At 38.7% G+C, this 22,438-nt stretch overlaps 1 protein-coding gene across 3 annotated transcripts in view; it reads left to right on the forward strand.

Moving 5' to 3' along the window:
• The window catches only part of TNPO1 (transportin 1), a 34,985-nt gene extending 15,579 nt beyond the window's left edge, over positions 1-19,406 (forward strand). The window contains exons 11-25 of one of the 3 annotated variants that reach the window (XM_081212484.1): positions 194-362; positions 1,155-1,307; positions 1,667-1,892; positions 2,727-2,898; positions 3,811-3,897; positions 4,795-4,902; positions 5,096-5,254; positions 5,340-5,427; positions 5,969-6,067; positions 6,233-6,328; positions 8,974-9,049; positions 9,859-9,958; positions 12,007-12,081; positions 12,619-12,761; positions 15,010-19,406. In XM_081212484.1, the coding sequence (XP_081068610.1) occupies positions 194-362; positions 1,155-1,307; positions 1,667-1,892; positions 2,727-2,898; positions 3,811-3,897; positions 4,795-4,902; positions 5,096-5,254; positions 5,340-5,427; positions 5,969-6,067; positions 6,233-6,328; positions 8,974-9,049; positions 9,859-9,958; positions 12,007-12,081; positions 12,619-12,726 (1,716 nt within the window). In that variant the 3' untranslated portion in view covers positions 12,727-12,761; positions 15,010-19,406. Of the gene's footprint in view, positions 1-193; positions 363-1,154; positions 1,308-1,666; positions 1,893-2,726; positions 2,899-3,810; positions 3,898-4,794; positions 4,903-5,095; positions 5,255-5,339; positions 5,428-5,968; positions 6,068-6,232; positions 6,329-8,973; positions 9,050-9,147; positions 9,246-9,858; positions 9,959-12,006; positions 12,082-12,618; positions 12,762-15,009 lie in introns of those variants that run through there. The other 2 variants (XR_014012809.1, XM_081212485.1) reach the window with 2 other exon arrangements.
• The last annotated feature ends 3,032 nt before the right edge of the window (positions 19,407-22,438 follow it).

Here is a 22,438-nt window from a genome sequence, read left to right on the forward strand (position 1 = left end):
TTGTAAACTCAGAAGTCCACCTTCATCTTGCGAATAGATTTAAATCACACTTTTACTTTACCCCAGTGCCCAGAGGTTTAGGGCATGTAACATAATGTTGAAGTCTCAGCTCTGCACTGATAGTACAAAAACGAATACACTGACATTACTTCAGCATGTATAGGCTCTTTGACACTTTGGTTTCTGATTACAGGGAGATGTTGAAGAAGATGAAGCTATCCCAGATAGTGAGCAAGATATAAGGCCCCGCTTTCACCGTTCACGGACGGTAGCACAGCAGCACGAGGAAGATGGCATTGAAGAGGAGGAAGAGGAAGAGGATGAGCTGGATGACGATGATACTATTTCTGACTGGAATTTAAGTAAGGCCATGCAAAATACTGTGCAGTCAAAATATTTATGTGGTGAATTCATAGAATTGTAGATTTGAAATGGACTCTGCAAGTCATTGAGTCCAACTCCCTGCAGTGCAGGAGTCTTTTGCCCAATGTGTCTTAATAATAATTGAATAATAATTTGGGACTCAAACCCACAACCCTGTGATTAAGAGTCTACCAACTGTCCTTATTTTATTGTTCAGCAATTGTTCACCTATTCAGCAATTGTTCTGAAGTTATAATGCCAACTTTGTAAAAATTCCCTTAACTTGGTTTTTAAAAAGTCCTCTGGATTTTGTTCTGTACTTGTAATTTATCAGTCACTGAGCACAAGTAGAATATTTCTTCTGGATTTTTGCAGCTGCTGCAGCTTTTCAGTAAAAGGGGTGAAAAACATTTATGAAGTACAAACCCTATTGAAATTAAAGGGGGTTTGAGGGCCTTTTTAGGAAATCATGCTCACAGTTGAGCAAATAAAACTTTTCAAGCTTTTCTAAAAGTTCTGTTACCTAATACATGTCTTGAGTGTTACTCAGATGTGATTCAATAAAAGCATTCAAAACATGTTGCACATCTTGTGAATTGCCTTCATGAATGCTGTAATGAAAACTAATTGAGCAGTTAAACCTCCTGATAATATTCATGGAATGATTTTGTTTTGATTATTCTATAAAGCTTTTGTGGCCTACAATTAATACGAACGTAGGATTGAGTTGAAATTTTATGACTAAAATGTGTCTCAGGTGTATTAAATGTGTGTTTGTGTATCTATTTTAGGGAAGTGTTCAGCTGCTGCCCTTGATGTCCTTGCCAATGTATTCCGCGATGAATTGCTGCCACACATTTTGCCCCTTCTAAAAGAACTGCTTTTTCATCCAGAGTGGGTTGTGAAAGAATCAGGCATCCTAGTACTAGGAGCAATTGCTGAAGGTTAGTCAGTACTTTCAAGGACAGGCTTAGCATCCTGTATTCCATGCCAGCCCCTAGCTATGCTTTTTCTCCTCCTCCTCTCCCCCCTCAAGCAGGCTGTCTGCTTGTTGTGATCTCTGTCTCTTCCTGCCCCAAACACCACCTGTTGTTAGTTGCATCTGCCCTGTTGTTTTCTTACCTTGTTGTTCTCTCCACCATCCCCAGTGGGCAACAGCCACCACTTGTGTTTGCTAAATTACGTTGCCTCCTGGAAGTTTGGTAATATTACGGATTGTTTTTTCATGCTGGCTTCACTCCTTTGTGTGTGTATGGAGGGCAGATTCTGCTAGGCATATCTAATTTGTAACCTATTTTTACAGGTTGTATGCAGGGTATGATTCCATATCTTCCCGAGCTAATCCCTCACCTTATTCAGTGCCTCTCTGATAAAAAGGCTCTTGTGCGCTCCATTACTTGCTGGACTCTTAGCCGCTATGCACACTGGGTAGTCAGTCAACCCCCAGACACGTACTTGAAGCCATTAATGACTGAGTTGCTAAAGCGCATCCTGGATAGCAACAAGAGAGTACAAGAAGCTGCCTGCAGGTAGGTCAGAGTCATAAAAGTATTGCCGGTGGTCCTCAAAGAACAGGGTGAAGATGTGAAACCCTTTTTCATTGTGCTGCAATATTCTGTTTGATCTTGAACAGCTTTTCATTAGTCTAGACAAACATCTTATTTTTGAAGTTGTCCCCCCAGAAAGAGGAAGTTGTCTCTTCTGTTCTAAATACCCTTGTTTGTTGTAGCTGCTTTTATTTAATTTTTTTGTGGGAATGATAACATTTGTCACTGATTCTCACTTTGCACAGAACATGAATGCTGTGTATTGTCAAGTCAGCAAGTTCTGTTCTAGGTATTATTTTAAGAATTTAATCCAGAAGCACATTCAAGTAACCCATCACACCCACTAGCACTTTTGGATTTCTGTACCTTTGGAGGCTAGCTTTTACTTGGAAACTTGGGGACTTTTGAAAACCCTTCAGGTTTATGGTTTGTTTTATTTATTAAAATAATTTACTACCCTCTCTTCATTGTTCACACAATCCCAAAGCAAGAAAGAATTTTGAAATACAATAGAACAGTATTTCACTGAAATACAATTTAATGTGAAACTAGACAAAATATGACTACCTTGGCCAGGTACTTTAATCAGATACTTGGGTGATGAGCAAAATCTTTACTTCAGTTTAAAGTAGGGTTTCTCCATCTTCAGAGGTGTTATGGCCTGTGAAAATGAATGCAAAGCCAACTTCCAGTGCATCTTACCGGAATGCGCCCCCCCCCCCCGTGTGACCTTTTTTAAAAAGCTGTGAAAGTTTGTCTCAAAGTGAGGAGTGCATTCTCTAATTCTGCATACTAAATTTTTGTTTTGCTTCTTAGTGCCTTTGCTACTCTAGAAGAGGAGGCTTGTACAGAACTTGTTCCTTATCTCGCTTATATACTTGATACTCTGGTCTTCGCATTTAGTAAATACCAGCATAAGAATCTGCTCATTCTTTACGATGCCATAGGAACTTTAGCAGATTCTGTAGGCCATCATCTAAACAAACCAGTAAGTATTGTTATCCTTTAATTCAGATTAAACTGATAATTTTGTTCACCTCTTAATTAGTCCTACATTCTAGAGGTTTATTTCCTTACTTTGGTGCGTTGCAAGCGGGAATATTTCAACACACTCCATTGTCTAAGTACCAAGCAATTTACCCCATCATCCTTTAACAAAATTTCAACATATCTTTCACTGGCCTGAATATTGCTTCCTTTCTGTTTGTTATGAAATGTTATGAAATCTGTGGTGCTATCTTCATCAAATTGGAGAACTGTGCTAAAACTAACAAAATGAATTTCAGTAGGAACAAATGTAAGGTTCCACACTTTGGTGGGAAGAACCAGCTTCACTAATATAAGATGGGGGACACCTGGATTGCCAGGTGAAAGGGATCTGGGGGTCGTAGTAGACCACAAGCTAACATGAGTCAACAATGTTATGCAGCAACACAGCAAAAAAGGCTAATTCTATTATAGTCTGCACCAAGTTTAGTGTCCAGAACAAGGGAAGCAATAGTACCATTCTATTTTGCCTTGCTCAGACAATACCTGGAGTACTGTGTCCAGTTCTGGGCACAACAAATTATGGAAGATATTGACAAGCTGGAACTTGTGCACTTTCTCCTTTCAACATTCCTGTCATGTAGGTTAGACTGAGAGCTAGTGATTACCCAGTGATCTTTCTTATGGAGTGAGATTTGAATCTGGGAGTCTCCAGACCAAGGATGACACTCCTTTTTGGGAGTTTGTGGTTGTGAGTTGGTAAGGTAAACTTTTGGAGATTATTCCTCCATAATTTTGATAACACTGGGTTTTTTGAAAAACGGTGTCACATGTTTGAAGTGGAAACAATGTTGGATTTAATGGAATTTACAATGGCTTACTTAAATGTGTCATTTTATTTCATTGTCTTTAGGAATATATTCAGATGCTTATGCCTCCATTAATCCAGAAATGGAACATGTTGAAGGATGAAGATAAAGATCTTTTCCCTTTATTAGAGGTAATTGATTGATTATTTAATTTCTTTAACGCTTAATATATTAAAAATATCTCTAAGCAGCGTACAGAAAAAGAAACAACAACAGACAACTTAAATGAAATATTACAAAAATACACAGTCACATATAAAAATGTTTCATACACACACACACACACACACACATTTTCCTTCTGACGCTCTCAGCCTCTGGGTTGCTGCCGAGGGTCCAAGTAAACTCTCAGCGCACCCACAAAAGTCTCTCAATGGGAAGAGTTCCTGGAAACAGCAGACATCACTCTAGTCTCTCACTCTAGACTTGTTTTTTAGGGGCAGGCCCAAGGCTCCCCCACAGCTGTGTTCTGTTCAGCTGCACTCTCCACACCCAGTTCCGGATAAAGCAGGTTTGTTGAGTTTTGCAGGGAGTCCAGAAGAGGGGGAAAGGGGTCCCCTCCACTCACAGCTCTTTCTTCATCCTCTCCTCCTCCAGCTGCTCACTAATAGTTTTGCAGTTTTCCTTGATATACACAAGAGAGGGAAGCTTCTCCTGGGAGATTAATTCTATTCCCATTTATAATTCTACACCCCCTTACTTAGGAATAAACCCCATTCCGACTTGGTGGGATTATTGACTATATGTGTATCAGAATGCATTGAGCTCATTAGGATATATTTTGAGGGAAGGACACATAGGGTTGAGCTGTAGGAATTAATGATGTTGGTAATTGCATGGGGCTTGGCATGGCCAAAGCTAGAACCCTGGCCACACTGTTATGAAGTTCCTTAATTCTGCAGTTCATGTACTTCAAAAAGTTGGCCTTTCTAAAAGAAATTGTTTGTAGCAAACATGCATGCCTGCAGTTGAAAGCTCATATCAGTTGAATATCCTTGACACTCACTACTTTTTCTTCGGTATTTCAGTGCCTATCTTCGGTTGCCACTGCCTTGCAATCTGGCTTCCTTCCATACTGTGAACCTGTGTACCAGCGCTGTGTAAATCTGGTACAGAAGACTCTTGCACAAGCCATGGTATTTTTCTGTTGTTGGCCTTTAGAGGATGGGGGAAATTATCTTCAGTTGCGTTTTAAGTGAAGCTTGTTTTCTGGAGAGATTTGTAATATTATTTCACCTACTTAAAATAATGTTAATAGCAAAAATGGTTCATTGTATGTCGCGTAATTAAGCCTTTTAAGCAGTGTCCAACTGTGTGTTTTTATTACAGTTGCACAATGCTCAGCCAGACCAGTACGAAGCTCCAGATAAAGACTTCATGATTGTGGCTCTTGATTTACTTAGTGGTTTAGCTGAAGGTCTCGGTGGCAACATTGAACAGCTAGTGGCTCGGAGCAATATCCTGACACTCATGTACCAGTGCATGCAGGTGAGGCAAATAATCCCCTTCTTCTGCCTCGCTTTTGAGATAGAATGCTTACAAACACAAACTTACTTCTGTTTCTCTCTTTTAGGATAAAATGCCCGAGGTACGACAGAGTTCTTTTGCCTTGCTGGGCGATCTGACAAAGGCATGTTTTCAACATGTGAAGCCATGCATTGGTATGTGACTTAGCAAGGCAAATTCTTCAAATTTGGAATTTTGTCCATGCATGGCATCATTGTAACTAGAAATGCTCCTTCTATGTGTAAAGGGAAATTTTGAAAGTTTTGTTTTTTTCCTAACAGGTTTATGGTACAAAAGAGAACATATTATTGCCATCTAAGTTTGATGTAGAACTTTTCCTCCAGGACCTTGTTTCTGGCTAGGCAGTGCCTAGTAAACACATGCTTACTTTATAGCAGAAGATCCTGTTCAAAATGTTGGGAATGTCTAAAGCTGCTTTTTTTTTGTTTCATCGAACACTTGTGGTTATATCTGCATCCCACGCAAATTGGTAGCTGAAGTCCCTTGCTTGCAGTGGAATTGAATTTAACCTTATTGGGCTGTACCAGGAGTTTCTTATGCCTAGGAAGAGTTTCTGGCTAAGAAAAAGTGATTGTCCTTCACATGGGTTTTCTGCTGAAGTTACATGAAACTGAACATTTGTGTGAAGTTCTAGTTGTGGGAGAGTTTTAACAGTGTGGCTTATGTTCTTTTCAGCTGACTTCATGCCAATTTTAGGAACCAACCTTAACCCAGAGTTCATTTCTGTCTGCAACAACGCCACGTGGGCAATTGGAGAAATTTCTATTCAGATGGGTAAGGTTTGCTTCTTTAAAGTTATAGTTTGGATTTTGCATGGTATAGATTAAATTTTTTACCAGTTGTAAATTCTGGTGTTCAATTGCACTTATGTACCTGTTATGAAAGCATATGTTCAGGTTTTTAATGAACTGTTTTATGTGTTTTTTTCTTTCTTTCTAGGTATAGAGATGCAGCCTTATATTCCTATGGTCTTGCACCAGCTTGTAGAAATCATTAACAGACCCAACACACCAAAGACTTTGTTAGAAAACACAGGTACCCTACAACTGAACTCTTTGCAGTGAATGAAGTTATGCAGATGTCTGTTTGTAAACCAGACTATTCAGAGAGTTGTAGGTAAACTGCATCAGTTTTAAAGCAAAAGCAACTCAGTTTGGATGGTGTTGCAAACCTCAGCCTTGCAATTAAGTGTCAAATTAAACAGATTTAATTTTCAATTAGCAAATGCTATTGATTAAGGACTTAAACGTAGCATAGAATTTGACATCCTTTTTTGTACAAATTGTATGTGTGTTTTGTGCACATAGCTAATTTACAGAAGGCTTCTAACTATAGCTGGCAAGAGGATGCAAGCAAACTGCTATTAAAAAAAGAGTAGCTGACTATCATATATTATATATATCTTGCTAACTTGTTACATAGTTTATTAAATATAGCATGCTCTTAAATGGAGACCTTAGAAATTGCAGATTGGTTGAAGATTAAAAGACCCTTTAAAATTGAGTTTGAGGCTTGTTCTGTGCTAGTAGAAAGCATGTTCTGTGTGTGTTTCTTTTTTTCTTTTTTAAAAGAGCTTTTCATTTTCTGAAAAATGCTAATTGTCATCTCTGACTATCTCTGTCTGCACTGTAATCTGATACCAGTGATACTAAGCCTGTGAATGCAGATTTACAGTTACAGTCTGAAGTGAAAATGAATGGTTACCAGAATTTCAGTCTAGACATTGATAACTTGGCCATTGCCTTCACGGCTGTGGGTGGGAGTCAGGTATTCTGTGCATGTTGGTAAATATCTAGCAATGAGTGCAAAGACCGTAACTGTATATTTTATGTTAAACTGGAAGATAAGCTACATGGTAATTTGGCACATTATGTATTGCACTATTCACAGTACGTTTGCAAACACATGATGTGTGTTGTGGAACAACTCAAAGAAGTCTCCTGGCAATAACTGGGAGTGACACCTATACATTTTCTTTATGGTCATTGGTACATTACCTGTAGTGCTTGCTTTTTACACAGTGCAGAAGTTAAGAGACATTTGATCCCTCACCATAACTTCTAAATATTAGTTGTAAATACCCAAAAGGCTGATACTACAGATAAATGTTGAATGTGTTGTACTTTAGGTTTGTTGTGGGATATTCTGGTCTATACTGTAGGATGTTGTCATACTTGAAATCTCAATGCAGATCTACAATCGATCTACCAAAACTAGCACCTTTTAACATTATAGTGCTTTTCCTAATTGACTTCTTATGTTGAATAGCTGCTTAAGAAATGAACTCTGTAAGAGTACTTGCCCAAAATAACAGGCTTTGTGGCCTAAATTCCACTCTGTATTCTCAACCAGTACATCATTTCCATTATTCTCTAAATAATGGGAATATAATTCTAATGGGAATTGAATGAGTGTTGCGGCAAAATCATACAGAAAACCTTGTAGCCCATAGCATTGGAAGTGATCTCAAAGGTCATGTAGGTCAGTCCCTTGCTGACACAGGAAATCCACTACTATAACATCCCTAGTTAATGGTAGGATTGGAATTGTTAATATTAGAGGCTGATTCATGTATAGCACAATAAATAATTGGAAAACAAAGCCAAATATTTTATTTTAGCTGTATTAATTATAATTCCATTTTATAGTGTTGGTATATCCTACACCAAATCTCATAGTGAAAAGAGCATCATCTGCTTTATTGCATGTGTTCATGAGATTGTTCACAAATGCCTGTTCTGGAGTGTTGCACAATGTCTTTTAAGCATAGGCTTCTCTGCTTCATATGAATCTGCTGGATTTTAGTATTCATGTAGTTTGCTTCAAATAATCCTTAAACATACCCACACTCTCCCTTTTCTGAAGAATTACTCTGCGAGTTGAGAGAACACCATTAAAGCCACACAGGGTCACCGTCCAAGCAGCCTCTTCACATGAACGGCCAAGGGCCTGACAGATCAGTTCACACTGAACAGATCCCTTCATACTTATGTAGGATCTTTGACTTCAGAGATTAATTCTGGCAATTGTTGAATCGTTAGATAATAAAATTAAAAGCTGCCTTATCTTGTAATGAAAAGCTAATACAACCCCTGATTCCTGCTGAATTTAGCTTTTATCTTTAAAAGAATTCTTTGAATGTTATGAATAGAATTCCATTTTTCCTCTGGAAAATCGTAAATGTTAAAAGTTTATGTTACTTTGATTTTAAAAATAAGATCTGCCGTTTAAAATGCAATTACAAATAGTATTCTTTCAAGGAAGCTAAGTAGCTGTGGGTTTTTAACCCTGAGAAATGGGCTAGCAACTCAGTGTAATAAATAACAGTAACTTGTTACTAAAGGTGACTCAAAATACCTTTTGATTAAATAGTGTTGTCACAGTTTGAAGCATATTATTTAAACTGAGCATTTGGGTTTTAATTTGTGCTTTTGGTGTTCTCTCATTCGCTTAATTCCTTTCCCCCTCCTCCAAATAGTATGCCACATTTGCTACCCCTTATTTTTAGGGGTGGTAATGAACAGCACTGGTGAAATCTTATGTTATTATCATACACAGGTTCTGTTGGTTTCTGTTTCTGAGTTATTTGTTGTTTTTTCTTTATTTTTCTCCTTCCCCCCTCATTTGCTCATGTCTTGGTTGGCGTTTGGTGGTGTATAACCGTGATTGCGTTACCTTAGCAATAACAATTGGTCGTCTTGGTTACGTTTGTCCTCAAGAGGTGGCCCCCATGCTACAGCAGTTTATAAGACCCTGGTGTGTATTATTCAATCTTTTTTTTATTCATTTTTTCTTCACTTTCTTCTTTCTTTCTTTCTTCCTTTCTTTCTTTCCTCTCTCTATCTCACTTCTAGATATACTTTTCAGTTGGTTACAAAAATCACTATTCTTAATCATTGCCAACCATGTGACTAATCTTGTCCTATCAGGTTTGTGAGTTTTTTTAGCAGTACCGTCATGTATATATTTCATGTTGTGGCTAACAACTAATTAATGCATGGGATAAGATTGTCACATGCTTGATGTGTTAAAGCTTGATTATTAAAAGCATTTTTAAAAATCCACCAGTATGATTATGTGCATGCAAATAGCATAAAACGTTAAAACATCGCATTACATTACTTCAAACTCATTTGCGATTTGACTTGCTGTCTGAAATATATGTTTATAAACTTGTACCAAAATAGCTTGCTTGCTGCTGTAAACAAGTGAGAGATGTTCTGTTCCTGGTATTTGATAGACTTCATACTGTGGCAGTATATGCTGCTTTTAGCGATGAAAGCTAATAATGATACAATGCAGAAAATAGATAGAGGTATTTAATGGAATATAGGTCACTTGTGCACTACAAGAAAGAATTTGAAATTGGCTGATCTGGCATCTATAAAATTCTATGGGTTTCAAATCAGGTTGAAAGTGTACAAAGTAGGGGTACAAAGTAAAAAACCTGACATTATGTGCTGTATGGTCCTTAAGCTTCATTGGGACACTTATTCCATCAAATACAATACCAGCTAAAGTTGGATGCAGAGATTAATCTAATCCTTTGTTCTTTGTTTTAATAGGTGCACCTCTCTCAGAAACATAAGGGATAATGAAGAAAAGGATTCAGCATTCCGTGGAATTTGTACCATGATCACTGTCAATCCAAGTGGAGTAGTCCAAGTAAGTCTTGTGTTGGTCTTGATTGGCTTAGATGAACACATCGCCCCATTGGCTGCAGATAATAATTGAGGGGGTGGTGTGTTTTTTAAGGAAAAAATCAAGACACATACTGCCCAAAGTACTGTAGCAACAATGCTGGGAGACATTAAAAAGTGAGGATCAGAGATTGGTAGGACCCTTTAAGCCAGACGTGTGGTCTAAAATTTGATCCTCTGCCCCATGTCACATCATCATATTTAGATATCAGATTTAAACTGTGCATATGGGATGAAACCAATGGTGTTCACACAAAAGCTGAAGGGGCGTCTCCTTGCGCAGTGGGACTTCACCTTCCTTTCCTCCCCACTGCAGTAACTTGCACACACCCAAAATCTGTTTTAAGGACTGGGAGACTATCCAGAACAAATTTTGAAGGAGGCAAAGTGGTGGTCCTATTGCATGAACAGAACTGCACTCACACAGTGTTGGATCAAACCAATAATGATTCTCCAAAATGCCTCAGGAAGCTACCCCCTCTTAATTCTGTTACTCATGGTAGCCACTTTTGAGATTGCTGTATTTTGGAAAAATAAGAAACTGCCCAAAGTACATTCATAGAGTGGATAAGATCTCCACTCAGTTGAAGATTATGTCATATCCTAGATAAGCAGATAGTTTTCTTGTGGGGAAAATGGTACTCTATTCTTTGCTCTGCATAAATGTTTTGCAAAAATTAAATGCTGGAATTCTGCTCTGTCTTTATTTTACTGAGGTATTGTTTGGCCGACATATATTCAAATCCCTTTTTGAATAACAGTTCTTAGATTATTGCCAGACTGTAAGCAAGAACTAGATAGTGAGTCTGTCAGCACCTTTATTTCTATCACTTTGTTGCCACATACATATGTACATGTTTGTCCCAGTTGGCTTCAAATAACCTCAAGTGTTGGTCTGTTTCACTGTGGATTGGTCACTGCAAAATACATTGTTAATGGCTTGGTCTGAGTATATACTATTTCAAATACCAGAATTGAAAATGGACACTTCAAACAGTTAGTGTGATTTAGTGATATGATGATGTGTTGTTTTCTCTTTAGAATGAGGAGTAAAACTCAAGAAAGCTGGAGTTGTAGTATTTAAAATCTTACATTTTGCATTCTTCAGACCAGCTTCTAATAGGAATAAATTTGATGCAGAAGGTAGAACTTGAGGGAACCTTTTTTGGGGGAGTCAAAATATCCCCCTACCCCCATGACAGCTGCTTTTTAAGAAGTGGTGGAAACAGTGGAAGTTCAAATTGTGAAACTCCTGCTTCCTCCTCCAGTGGGGTCAAACTAGATGCTAAGTTCAGTTCTAAAACCATTTATTGCTTAGCTATTCTTTTACCATCAATGGGACTTGCTTCCAGATCAAGTGCTACAAAGAGGAACCCTGCACATTTCTCACAATTGACCATTTTAACCTTCTTAACTAACTCCATTCTCCTGACCCAAGCCCCTGCATGTGTTTCACAATTCACATGAAGTTCTTGGAGTTACTGTCTGGAGCCCAGCCACCCATTTGAAAGCTTATACAGATCACAGATTTGTTATTGAAATCATTGCTACTGTTCCCTATAAAAAGGATACAGGAGAAGGAATTTGACATAGGTGCAAAAGGCTTCAGAATTTTTATTGTATATAATGTTTGATGGAGAAACTATAAAATGTAGATCTAGGCCTCATCTGCACGATACATTTACAGCAGTATCATACCACTTTAAAGTCATGACTTCCCCCAAATAATCATCAGAACTGTAGTTTGTTATGGGTGCTGAGAGTTGTAAGGAGGCTCCTCGCCCCCTCACAGAGTTAAAATTCTCTGGGAATTGTAGCTCTCAGCACTCTTCACAAACTGCAGTTCCCAGGATTCTTTGGGAGGGAAGCCATGGCGATTTAAATGGTATAATAGCACTTTAAATGTATGGTGACGATAGGCCCCAAGAATTTGATTACATTGATATTTCTGTGCAGAATCTGTCCATTTGTAAGTACTCATCTCTAATTTGCACATTTTGAAAACGTTTGCAGGACTTTATATTTTTTTGTGATGCTGTTGCATCATGGATTAGCCCAAAAGATGATCTTCGAGACATGTTCTGTAAGGTAATGAGTTATTTCACATTTTTTGCTTCATGGGGCTGTATTATTAGAACATGTGAAGTTAGAGTGTACTTAAAGTGGCACAAAAAGAATGTAGCCTATTCTGGTGTTCTGAAAAATTGCTCTACAGTATTTCTATCTGAGCATTCATAGTTAGTGGTGAATTCATTACAATTTCCAACAGCCTGATAGCTCCTTCCAGAAACTAAGAATTGTTAATGCACACAGTTCCATCACTACCCCCCTTGATTTGATCTTTTCTAAGTAAAACAGCTGGAGAATGGAATGTGTGTGCAAGAAGAGATGAATATATGCCTAGAATCTAGGGCTTTTTGATGGAAGGAAGATAGTAAATCAGATAAATTTGTGGCACAAATAGAACTCGTTTTAACAAGTTTTGGGTCTAGTATGTGACTTTTTGCAAACACTGTAACCATTATCAATGTGCATCTAGTTTTCTGTTATCAGATGGTGACTCTTCTAAGGCTTTTAATTCAGTTGATCTTTGAAGAAAACATTTAACTTTCTGCTCCCCTTTAGATCCTTCATGGATTTAAAAATCAAGTTGGAGATGAAAATTGGAGGCGTTTCTCTGACCAGTTTCCTGTTCCCTTAAAAGAACGCCTTGCAGCTTACTATGGAGTTTAACCTAAAGTATTCAAGCTGCAGTACCATAATGAGGGGTAAGCTGGGTTGACTTTCAAAGCTCCTCCCTTTTTCCAGTGCATGAACTGTTCTGTATTGTGTATGTTGACTGGTGGATAAGCTGAAGCTTTAACCTCCCTCAAATAACCACGTCTCTTCACCTATTTAGCAACAGCTATTAGAGGAGACTCATTTAGTAGATTTTGTTTGTTCATTTATTCCAGGGCTGGGAACCAGTTTCTGAGAGGGAGAGGTGGGGAGCTCAGCATAGTGTGGGCACAACAGTGCAGCTAATCTGACAACTCTACTGCCTCAATGAGTCACCTGCACCTAGCCTCTCTCTGCAATTGGCAGCGATGGCTGGTGAAGGCAAGTGAGCATCACTGTACTGCCCCACCAATCACTACTACTTGCAAGCCAAATTGGACACATCACCTAGCATGGCAAATGATTTGGTGCTTTGAAGTCCCGAAGTCAGCACTTCAAAGTGCAGCCAAACAGAGCAGGTGCAGGTCCCTTCAGCACCTATAGCACACAAGATTGGCCACCCCAAGTTATCAGCTGATGCACAGGTGTACAATCTTCTTTTATACAAAGTTTCAGAAGCTCCCAAGAACCAGCCAGTTGGTGAGCACTTTGGAAGGTGTGCAAGGGGCTTTGCAGGCACTGCTGATCACCATGCCTGCAAAGCCCCTTTTGGCCGAGCCCCCACCCTTGCCTGCTCCACATTGATGTCAGGTGCAGGATAGGTGAGCATGGCTTGACCAAAATAGCCTCATGGGTCAGATGGGGAAGACTGATAGGCCAAATCTGGCCTGTGGGTTGGAGGTTCCCCAGGTTAATTCCTTCTCATGGAAACACGCCAAAGGCCATAAATTGCTGCAGTAGCATTCTCTTTATTCAGCTAAGCTAAGCCTATAGCTAGCTTCTTTTCTGCAAGCTTTTTTTGTTGACTTCACATATTTTAAAATTACCTTATGGAACCTTCCATACTCTTGCATGGGTACAAAGCAGCGTTCATATATGAAGTGCAAGAGTTGTGGAGGTGAAACTGCCAACCATTAATGGTCATTACTTGTCCTCTTCCATGGTCTCTTCTGAAGGGTTACTGGTTCTTCCTGCAAAGTCCCACCTCATGGAAGAGAAGCCACACCCCTCATTTACTCCTTGGAGAACTTTGGGTGAAGATCAAGGCTTTTGCAGGAAGGACAGGGACTGTTGCCAAGTGAGGAAGGGTTGTTTGCTGCAAGCAAGGAAATAAATTTATGGCATCTTCACATACAATCATTGATAGCAGGGTAACCGTTTGTCCATATCACATGGAATTTGCCCCCTGTCTGTTGGCAGGGGCTGAAATAGAGGGAAATATATCCGATACCTTAATTCTAGTAGTTCTGCATATAGCTTTATAACTATCCTGCTAGAAGTTTTGTCAGTTGCTTGTCTGGGATAAACATCACAATTGTATGAGCTTTCAGTAAAACATCATAGCTGATGTTTTAAACCCAGAATGATTTAAAGTATGTAGAAGAATCTACTTCAGGAGCATAGAACCATAGAGTTGGAAGGTACCCCCCCCCCCGAGGGTCATTAGTCCTCCTTCAATACAGGAATCTCAACTACAACATCCATGGTGGATGGCCGTCCAGCGTCAGCATGGTTTCTCAGCTGAGATTTCTTTCGCTTCAGAGGTTAATTCAGCTGGCTTTGGAGTAGAAAGTGGAGAGTATCAGCTGCAGAAACTGCTTGTCATTTGCTAATAAAAAGAAAGTTGAAGGCAAGGAAATGGAACATCACTCTAAATCTATTAGTACTGCTGTGACTTTCTCTTGGGGGTTCACATTGGGGAAGGGCCATAGTTTAGTGCAGGCTTCCTCAACCTCAGCCCTCCAGATGTTTTTGGCCTACAACTCCCATGATCCCTAGCTAGCAGGACCAGTGGTCAGAGATGATGGGAATTGTAGTCTCAAAACATCTGGAGGGCTGAGGTTGGGGAAGCCTGGCTTAATATATGCAGAAGGTCCCAAGTTCATCTCGGCATCTCCAGATAAGTTTGGGAATGGCCCTTGGCTGAAATGCTTGTGAATTGCTGTCAGTTGGTGTAGGCAGTACTGAGTTGGATGGACCTTGAAGGTTTGTCTCTGCATAAGGCAGCTTCTTATGTTTTTAACTTAATTACTTTGCATTTTTCACTATGTATTCAGATAGTGGTGTATTTAGTGATAACATTATTTTAAAACACTTGCTTTCCGAACACTAAATCTGTGACTTGCTTGCTTCTTTCAGGTCCTTCAGTCTGGAAGACTGGGAGGGAGCCTCGACACCCAGGGAAAAAAATGTTACCCTTTACTGGGGGGAAGGGTAAACCAGTAGGGAATACAGTACAATCCCAAGCCTACTGGGAGGGGCGGGAGGGAGGTGTTGCCGTCACTGTATTAAGCCGATGTTGGGAAATGTTTTAACATCTGGAGCTTTTGTGGGTGGAAGTCTGTCTCCTGTTACAACTCTGCACTGGATGTGAAGAAGCTCAATATATATATATAAATATATATTTACAACAGCACATTCTGCAATATTATGGGGAACTGTACCAAAATGAAAACTATAAAATTGAACCATAGAGATATGTAAAGAGGAAATACACTGTGTGGACACAATAAAGGAAACCGAAGGGTAGCGATTGCAGAGAGCAAAAGGTGTGTCGTAATAAGGGGTTTCTGCATTGTTTCATCTTGATGGGATTCCTAGGTGTTGCATGTTAATGAAGAACTAAACAAATGAAGTTAGTACAGTTAAAATAAAGCTTGCTGCCTGAATTAGGAGCAGGCACTTGCAGCGTACAAATTTAAATAACCCCATAATAAAGTAATAAAGGTTAACTTGAACAAAATGAAGCAACCTGCAAGATGCCAAATGAGTCACTCCTTTTCATTTTTTTGGGTGGGGGGAGGGGCATTAGAGAAGAAAGGTGAACCTTTTTTTAAAAAAACATTGAAACTTCAAAGGTAGTGGATATGATTTGATGGTTGTACTTCATTAGATTTAATTTCTAGAGTAAGGCATAATTCTTAATGTGCCGTTTAAGGTTCAGGCATGCATTTTGGATCATAGTGATCAAGCGTATTTTTAGTGGGAAAGTAGCATGCTTGCATCAAAGGGTGAGAGTGGTATACATTTACTTATGTTGCGCCAGTTTTGTGTTGCAGTTTACCAATTCAGTATAGCCCTGCGTTTAAAATTCCTTTATGATTCTGTGGATTTTATTTTTTCTTAGGAATATAGGTATAAAATACTGTAGTGACAATTAGGCCTCAAAATATCTTTTTAGGATCTGTTAGGATTAAGATTGATATTGTATTGTGTAACCTGCACAATGTGGAAAGCTGATATAGATGTGCAAAGTATTGCCTCTGTGCTGTCAGTGTGATGTGCTTTCTGCATGGTTATACTAGTGATTTTTATCAAACCTAAAAATGACTTAACATGGTAAGACCTGTTTAAAGGCTACATAAATGTTAGTTGGCACGTAAAGACAATGGTAGAAAACTGATAACATGATTGCTACATTTCAGTGTTTATTCCCACCCAACGTATTACCTTTCTATAATTTTCTCCTCCGCAAAGTATGATCTTAAGAGATGCATAATTTGGTGGATGTAAAGCAGGGTATCTACACTGTATTGGCGCAAGTTGGTGGCCCTTTGTATCCTAGAGAGGACACAAGGGTGCAAGTTAAAAGCTACAGAGTGAAAGTTGGTTTGGATCCTCTTCATTTCATTTGTTTTTAGCTTTTCTGTTTCCCCACCCCCTCTACTCACTTGTATTCCTGTGAATAAATCCTTGTTAAGTTAACCCTTTACTTTTCTTTCCATGTGTATTTTCTTACGTACTGTGAATGTGAAAACCTAACTGGTACACTTGATCTTGTGTTACTATTAAAAAAAAATGGAAGTTGTGATTAATTTAGATTGCATAAAGAATATCCCATGATGATAAAGGAAAATGGAGAGACAATAACTCTGCTGGTCAGAGGCAAAAGCCACACGTTTCCATTTTCCCTTAAGTGCTGCAAAATTAATCTGTGCAAAAAAGAAAAAAAAGCCATAACAGCCGCCTTACATTTTTGCTTCTCATCTTTGCATTGCAAAAACAACTACTGGAAAACTGTTTTTGCAGGGTCTGACTTTGCATGATTTGGTTCTTATAAAGGTTGTTGGATGATTTAGCCATTGCACTGACGTTCAATCTTGTGTGAGTGAATTAAAGAAATCTGGCTTCAAATTTTTGTTTGATGCACGGTAGCATGCATAAATCTTACACATTCCTCTTTTTTTTTCTTTACAAATTTGAGTGGATTAGACATGCTTGAAAATGACCTTTTTAATACTTGTCCTATATGAAAGCCTATGAAGAATGGAATTAATGCTACTAGGTCTTGAAATCTACTGGAATAAAACTGCATGTGGTGATCTACTTTAAAATTAACTTGCTGTGTCAGTAGCTACAACTTTTCTTTTGGCTGAAAACTGTAGTTGTAGCTTTTCCAATCATCAATTCCTAAGAAAGGAAATCTGAAAATTTATTTAGGGTGAAATTTGCCTTAGACAAGGGTTTGCATTAATCTTTCTGAAGACAGAGCATTAGCCCAAAATTTCTATATGGAATTCTCTAAAACAAACTTACTTGTTTTACCCTTGTGAAGTTGAACTGTTAAGTAGCCACTTACATAAATATATATACATATATATATATAATTTTGTTACATGGGTTAATGTAGAAGGAAGTGACTGTTTTACTGTGACTTAGTTGATCAGGCAGAAAAGTAACAAACAAGAAAGCAATATTGTGGTTAAAATGATAATTATTGTTATTAAGTTCATAGCAAACCAAAACATATTCATTCTGAGTAAAGTATAGCATATTTGCAGAAACCTCTTGGGTTAGAATTTGAGATGAGGAGAGCTCTGATACAACACTAACAATTGTAATTCAACTATATTGCATCATGGGATATATAAAGCATCTTTTCATGTAGTCTTGACAGTTATTTGAATGTTGACTGAATGTTGATACTGGTAGACTTGTGAGTTTGTCTTTGTTACATTCCAGTGTTCTCTGCCTCTTGGCATGCTACAAGCACGGCTTACTAAATCTGCTCCTTACACAGTGAATAAAGTGCTTAGTGTGCGAAACTACAGAAATAGCCGCTGCTAAGTGATGTAGATTTTCTACTTGAATATTTTTGTTGTAGGAACCTCAGGAGGTCAGTGTTTACTGTTTTTATATATGCCTTTGTTTTCATGTCTAAGGCCCCCTTGCTTTGAAGGATTCTAACAGTGAATAAAGCTGCTGATCAACCTAAGTTGGTAACAGAAAGTGTATTTTAAAACATTTTAAATGCATCTCTTTTGCAGTTAAACTTGTCTAATATTATAGGGTTTTCTAGTGGTACACTTTAACTATTAAGGGAAAGAAGTATCTTAATGTTCATTTCATTTCTTTAAATCTAAGGGGAATGGATACATTTTGTAAGTTTTTTTAAGCTTGATTTGTTTTCTAAATTGGTGTGTAGACATCAGTTATAAGATGTAGATCCTATTTGTTGCACCCTGATGCTTCGGCATGTTTATGCTGAAGCAAATTCTATTCCTTTAAAATGGGACTTGCTTCCAAATAAGTATGCTGAGGATAGCAGCCATAAAAGGGTGCAGTCATGGCAACATGCATAGAATAATGTTTTCAAATACATAGCCAATAGGATTTTTTAAAAAGAAACATAAAGTAATTTTAGTTTTGTAACAAACACTATTGATACACACTGTGATAATTCTGAATTTTTATTTAGCATTAGCATGAATTACTTAAGCTACATAAATATTGTGTAATTTAGATTTATACTACTTGTAAGAGGATTTCCAAAGCTGAAACTTATGTTGCTGTTTGGATAAGAAATATTCATACTAGTTTTATCTCAGGTAAAATACTCTTCTACCCATTTTGTTCAACTAGAGGCTTCTAATGTGTCTTAAGTGTTCCAGTTTGTCTTTCATATAGGAACTGCCTAATGTCTTAAACTCTCGTATCTAAATTAACTTACTGTGGAACAGCAATGACTGTGCTTCAATATAAGTCACCTATTTTATTCATATTGAATGTATTAACAGAGATTTGTAACATTCTTCTTAAGAGAAGAATGCACCTGCGCAGAATAGCACCTAAAAATCAGCATAAAGAGTGCTTCACATTGTGCAGTGCAAAGGTTAAGTTCCTGATTTTTAAAATTAATTATAACTTGGCATAAATCCTTCTGATATATTTTTCTTGTGTAGATGCCTAGACCTTTTTAGCGTAGTATGTAGAGTCAAAAGAATAACACTTCTTAATGCAGTACTAAGCAGTTAACTTCAGCAGAGATCAGACTGCTGTTGTGAGCTACTGAATACCAAGCAGTAATCTTGTAAGATAATGTTGCTGTTTGCATATGAATTTATTATGTACTGTGTAAGCATTTGGCTGCCTGGGATACTTTAATGTTGAAATGAAAATATAAATAATCTTTACATATTAATACAGTTCTACTCAACACTGCACTGTTTCAGATAACTCTTCATTTCAGAACTATGTCCATAGCCCAGTTTTGCTCTTTCTACTTGTCAGAGCAAATGAGGGTTGGACTGTCCTGACCTGAATAAAACTTTAATAAGGGCATACATTGCAGCTTTTAATCACTAAGAGAATAAACTAAAAGATACTTAGATCTGTGTGTGCATGACAGGGAAACTAATGGTTAGTTTAGTTTAGTTTTGCTGGACAAATGCACTTCTTACGCAAAACCGTTACTTTGCAAATCCGTTTCAGGACTCACGGTATGTTACCTTCCACGCATGCCACACCTTTACATGTCGGTTCATTTAAGAATGGAGGTCTCTTTTGGATGTGCAAGAAAGCTACAAATCCTTGGCTAATTTTTGAGGGCACTCTCTCCAAAACTTAAGGGCACTCTTTCTTCTCCATGCCCCCCTCTGGGGAAAAAACATAATCAAAAGTTCTCTCAATTAACTCCTACCTGTCCTAAAATTAATTGTTAAAAAGTTGGATGTACTAACAATAGTTGAAGTAGCCAGATCTTTCTGCTGACAACTTAGGTTGTATGAGTTATGCTTGAAAGCTTTAAATTGAATGTGTTTTCTGTATGTTAGAATATTCCCTTCAAACATATCCTTCCACAACCTCTAAAGCTGTATTGAGTTGATTTTTCCTGTCTGCCTCTGCTAACACAACTTCATTCTAAATAGAATATGGTTTTGATTTTTGATAAGCTGCTGAATTCTAAAGAGTTTTTTGGGGCCACCAAATATTTTGGATCATGCAGAGAATATATATTGTAATGTAGTAATTTTGTATTTACATTTGTATGATGTGACAATAGATGTGAATGTTAATCACTGCTTGACGATGTTAATAAAATTTGTTTAAATATAGATGCTGCACTCTTGATTCTTAATGGAAAGAGGAGGACTTCATTCAAGATCATTGGTTTGCTCTAGACTGAATTACATGCTTGTGTTGCTTTCAGTTTCTTTTGAAATTAGGAAGCAGCTGGGTTTGAAGTTTAGTGTGATAGCTAAAAACATTTGCATTCACACATAATGATACATCACATTTTTGTGAGATGCGAAGGGACAGGACAGAGTCACATTGAGTCTTGTGTTCACATGCTCTGCTTTTCATCATTGCCTCCTCACTCCACAAATCTTTCAGTTTCCCTAAACAACTGCTTATTGTGTTGTGCGTTATGCATTATTATTTATTCCTGCTGCATATGGTCAGTTTTTGAACAAGCCAACTTAGAACTGTGGGTGTTTAAGGTAGCTTGTTCAAACTAACCATAGATAGGGATAAACCATCATTTGTGGTCTAGGTCAGTGTTTCCCAACCTTTTTTGGGCAAAGGCACACTTGTTTCATGAAAAAAATCTTGAGGCACACCACCATGCCAGATGGGGAAAGGTCACTTTTTACTTATGTAAAAAAAAATAAAAAAATAGTAACAGCATAGAAGGTAAAGGTTAGGCTAGCATCCCTCTTCCAAATATGCTAGGTTTTTATTTGCAGGGACTGTTCTACATGGGAAAGCATTCAGCACTGTCATTCTCCCATCTGCCATCTGAATTGGTACTATTCTGAGTCAACTTACTCTGCTGCATGTGTAGATGAAAATGGCACCAAGTGTGGGGGAGGGGGCAGAACAGGTTTCAGATACAGGATATTAAGCATACACGTACTTCAGATTGAACTGGTTGCTTGCTTTGCAAGTTTTCATTTCCCAAATGACTGCCTTGGCAAGCGCAATACCTACCAGGCTCAACGCCGGTCTCGCGCTGCCGCTTCCCGCGCTCTCAAGGACCCGGGAGGAGGAAGGCGTGAAGGGAATCCCGAAGGCGCGAAAACCTCGCGCATGCGCAGGCCTTCCGCCTGCGACAGCCCAGTAGGCCGGCCGAAGCGAGCGGCAATGGGATGTGGGAGGGAGCTCGCTCGCCGCCCCGCGTGTGCCTATGTGGGGCACGTTACAGCCCCGTGACGTCAGCGCCAGGCAGGCAGACGGCGAGAGCCCCGCGCTGGGCGGCCTCTCCTCGCCGCCGCCGCCCCGCCTCTCGCCGCCCGACTCGCCCGCCTCCCTCCCACGGCACACCAGGCAACGTCTCGCGGCACACTAGTGTGCTGCGGAACACCGGTTGGGAAACACTGGTCTAGGTAACATGACATGCTGGGGTTCGAGGAAACTGAAAGTAAGCTTTGCCAAAGTTGTAAACCTAGCCATGCAGGAGGAAGACAAAGATGGGGGAATGTGTGAGCCCAAGGCTTGCTGTGGCTTCTTTCTACTCCATGCTTATTTCACTAAAGCATGATTTAGCATGATTTGTGAACACAGCCAATGTGTAGACTTAGTAGTACTGTTTCTTATTTCAATTTGCTTTGGGGTTTTTTTTTGTATTTGTAGCAGCAGCAAACAGACAAAAGCAGTGAGATTTGAAGATGTCACACTAACATTTATTTGAAATCAGACTTCACATTCAGAACAGGAACATATTTAGCCAGTTGAATGTTAAGCTGGTATTTAAACTTTCTTAACATGTTTTCAGTAAAGTGAGAGATTGTGGCTTGTCTAAGATCATCAGAAAACTTGAAGGCAAATGCACTGACAGCATGAACTGTCCTAATGTAAAATGAATTGTGGAGAAGATTGCATGATGTTTGGGGACAGTTTGCCTTTTTTCTTTCAAACAAAAAAGGGGGAAGGAATCTGTGTCCAGGGTTTAGAAAAGCTTGCAAAATGGTGTTCCATTCTCTTTTTAGTGGTTGCTGCAGTATTTTTCATCCTTAAAGGTTTATTGGTTTGCTCCCATGGTTTTTAAAGGGCACAAAACGCATATTAATAATGCTTTAACTATTATGGAGAAATGGTAGTGGGCCTCTTAAAGAAATCCACAAGCCTCTCTATCCTATGTTTAAACTAGTAGCCTTCTAAGAACATTTAAGTAAAGGTGCCAGCACAAAGGACTAAAATGCTAGTGGCCCTTCTATTCCAACCACCAGGGCTTGAACTGCATACAAGTGGGGACTCACATATCAGAAGTAACATCAAGGACACCAGTCACTTTGTGCTTAAGATACTTGAGCAGCTGCATTCAGCATGGCACTTGGAAAAGTGGACG

The sequence above is a fragment of the Podarcis bocagei genome, assembly GCF_964188305.1.
Source record: "Podarcis bocagei genome assembly, chromosome: 11".
NCBI classification, from domain to species: Eukaryota; Metazoa; Chordata; class Lepidosauria; order Squamata; family Lacertidae; genus Podarcis; species Podarcis bocagei.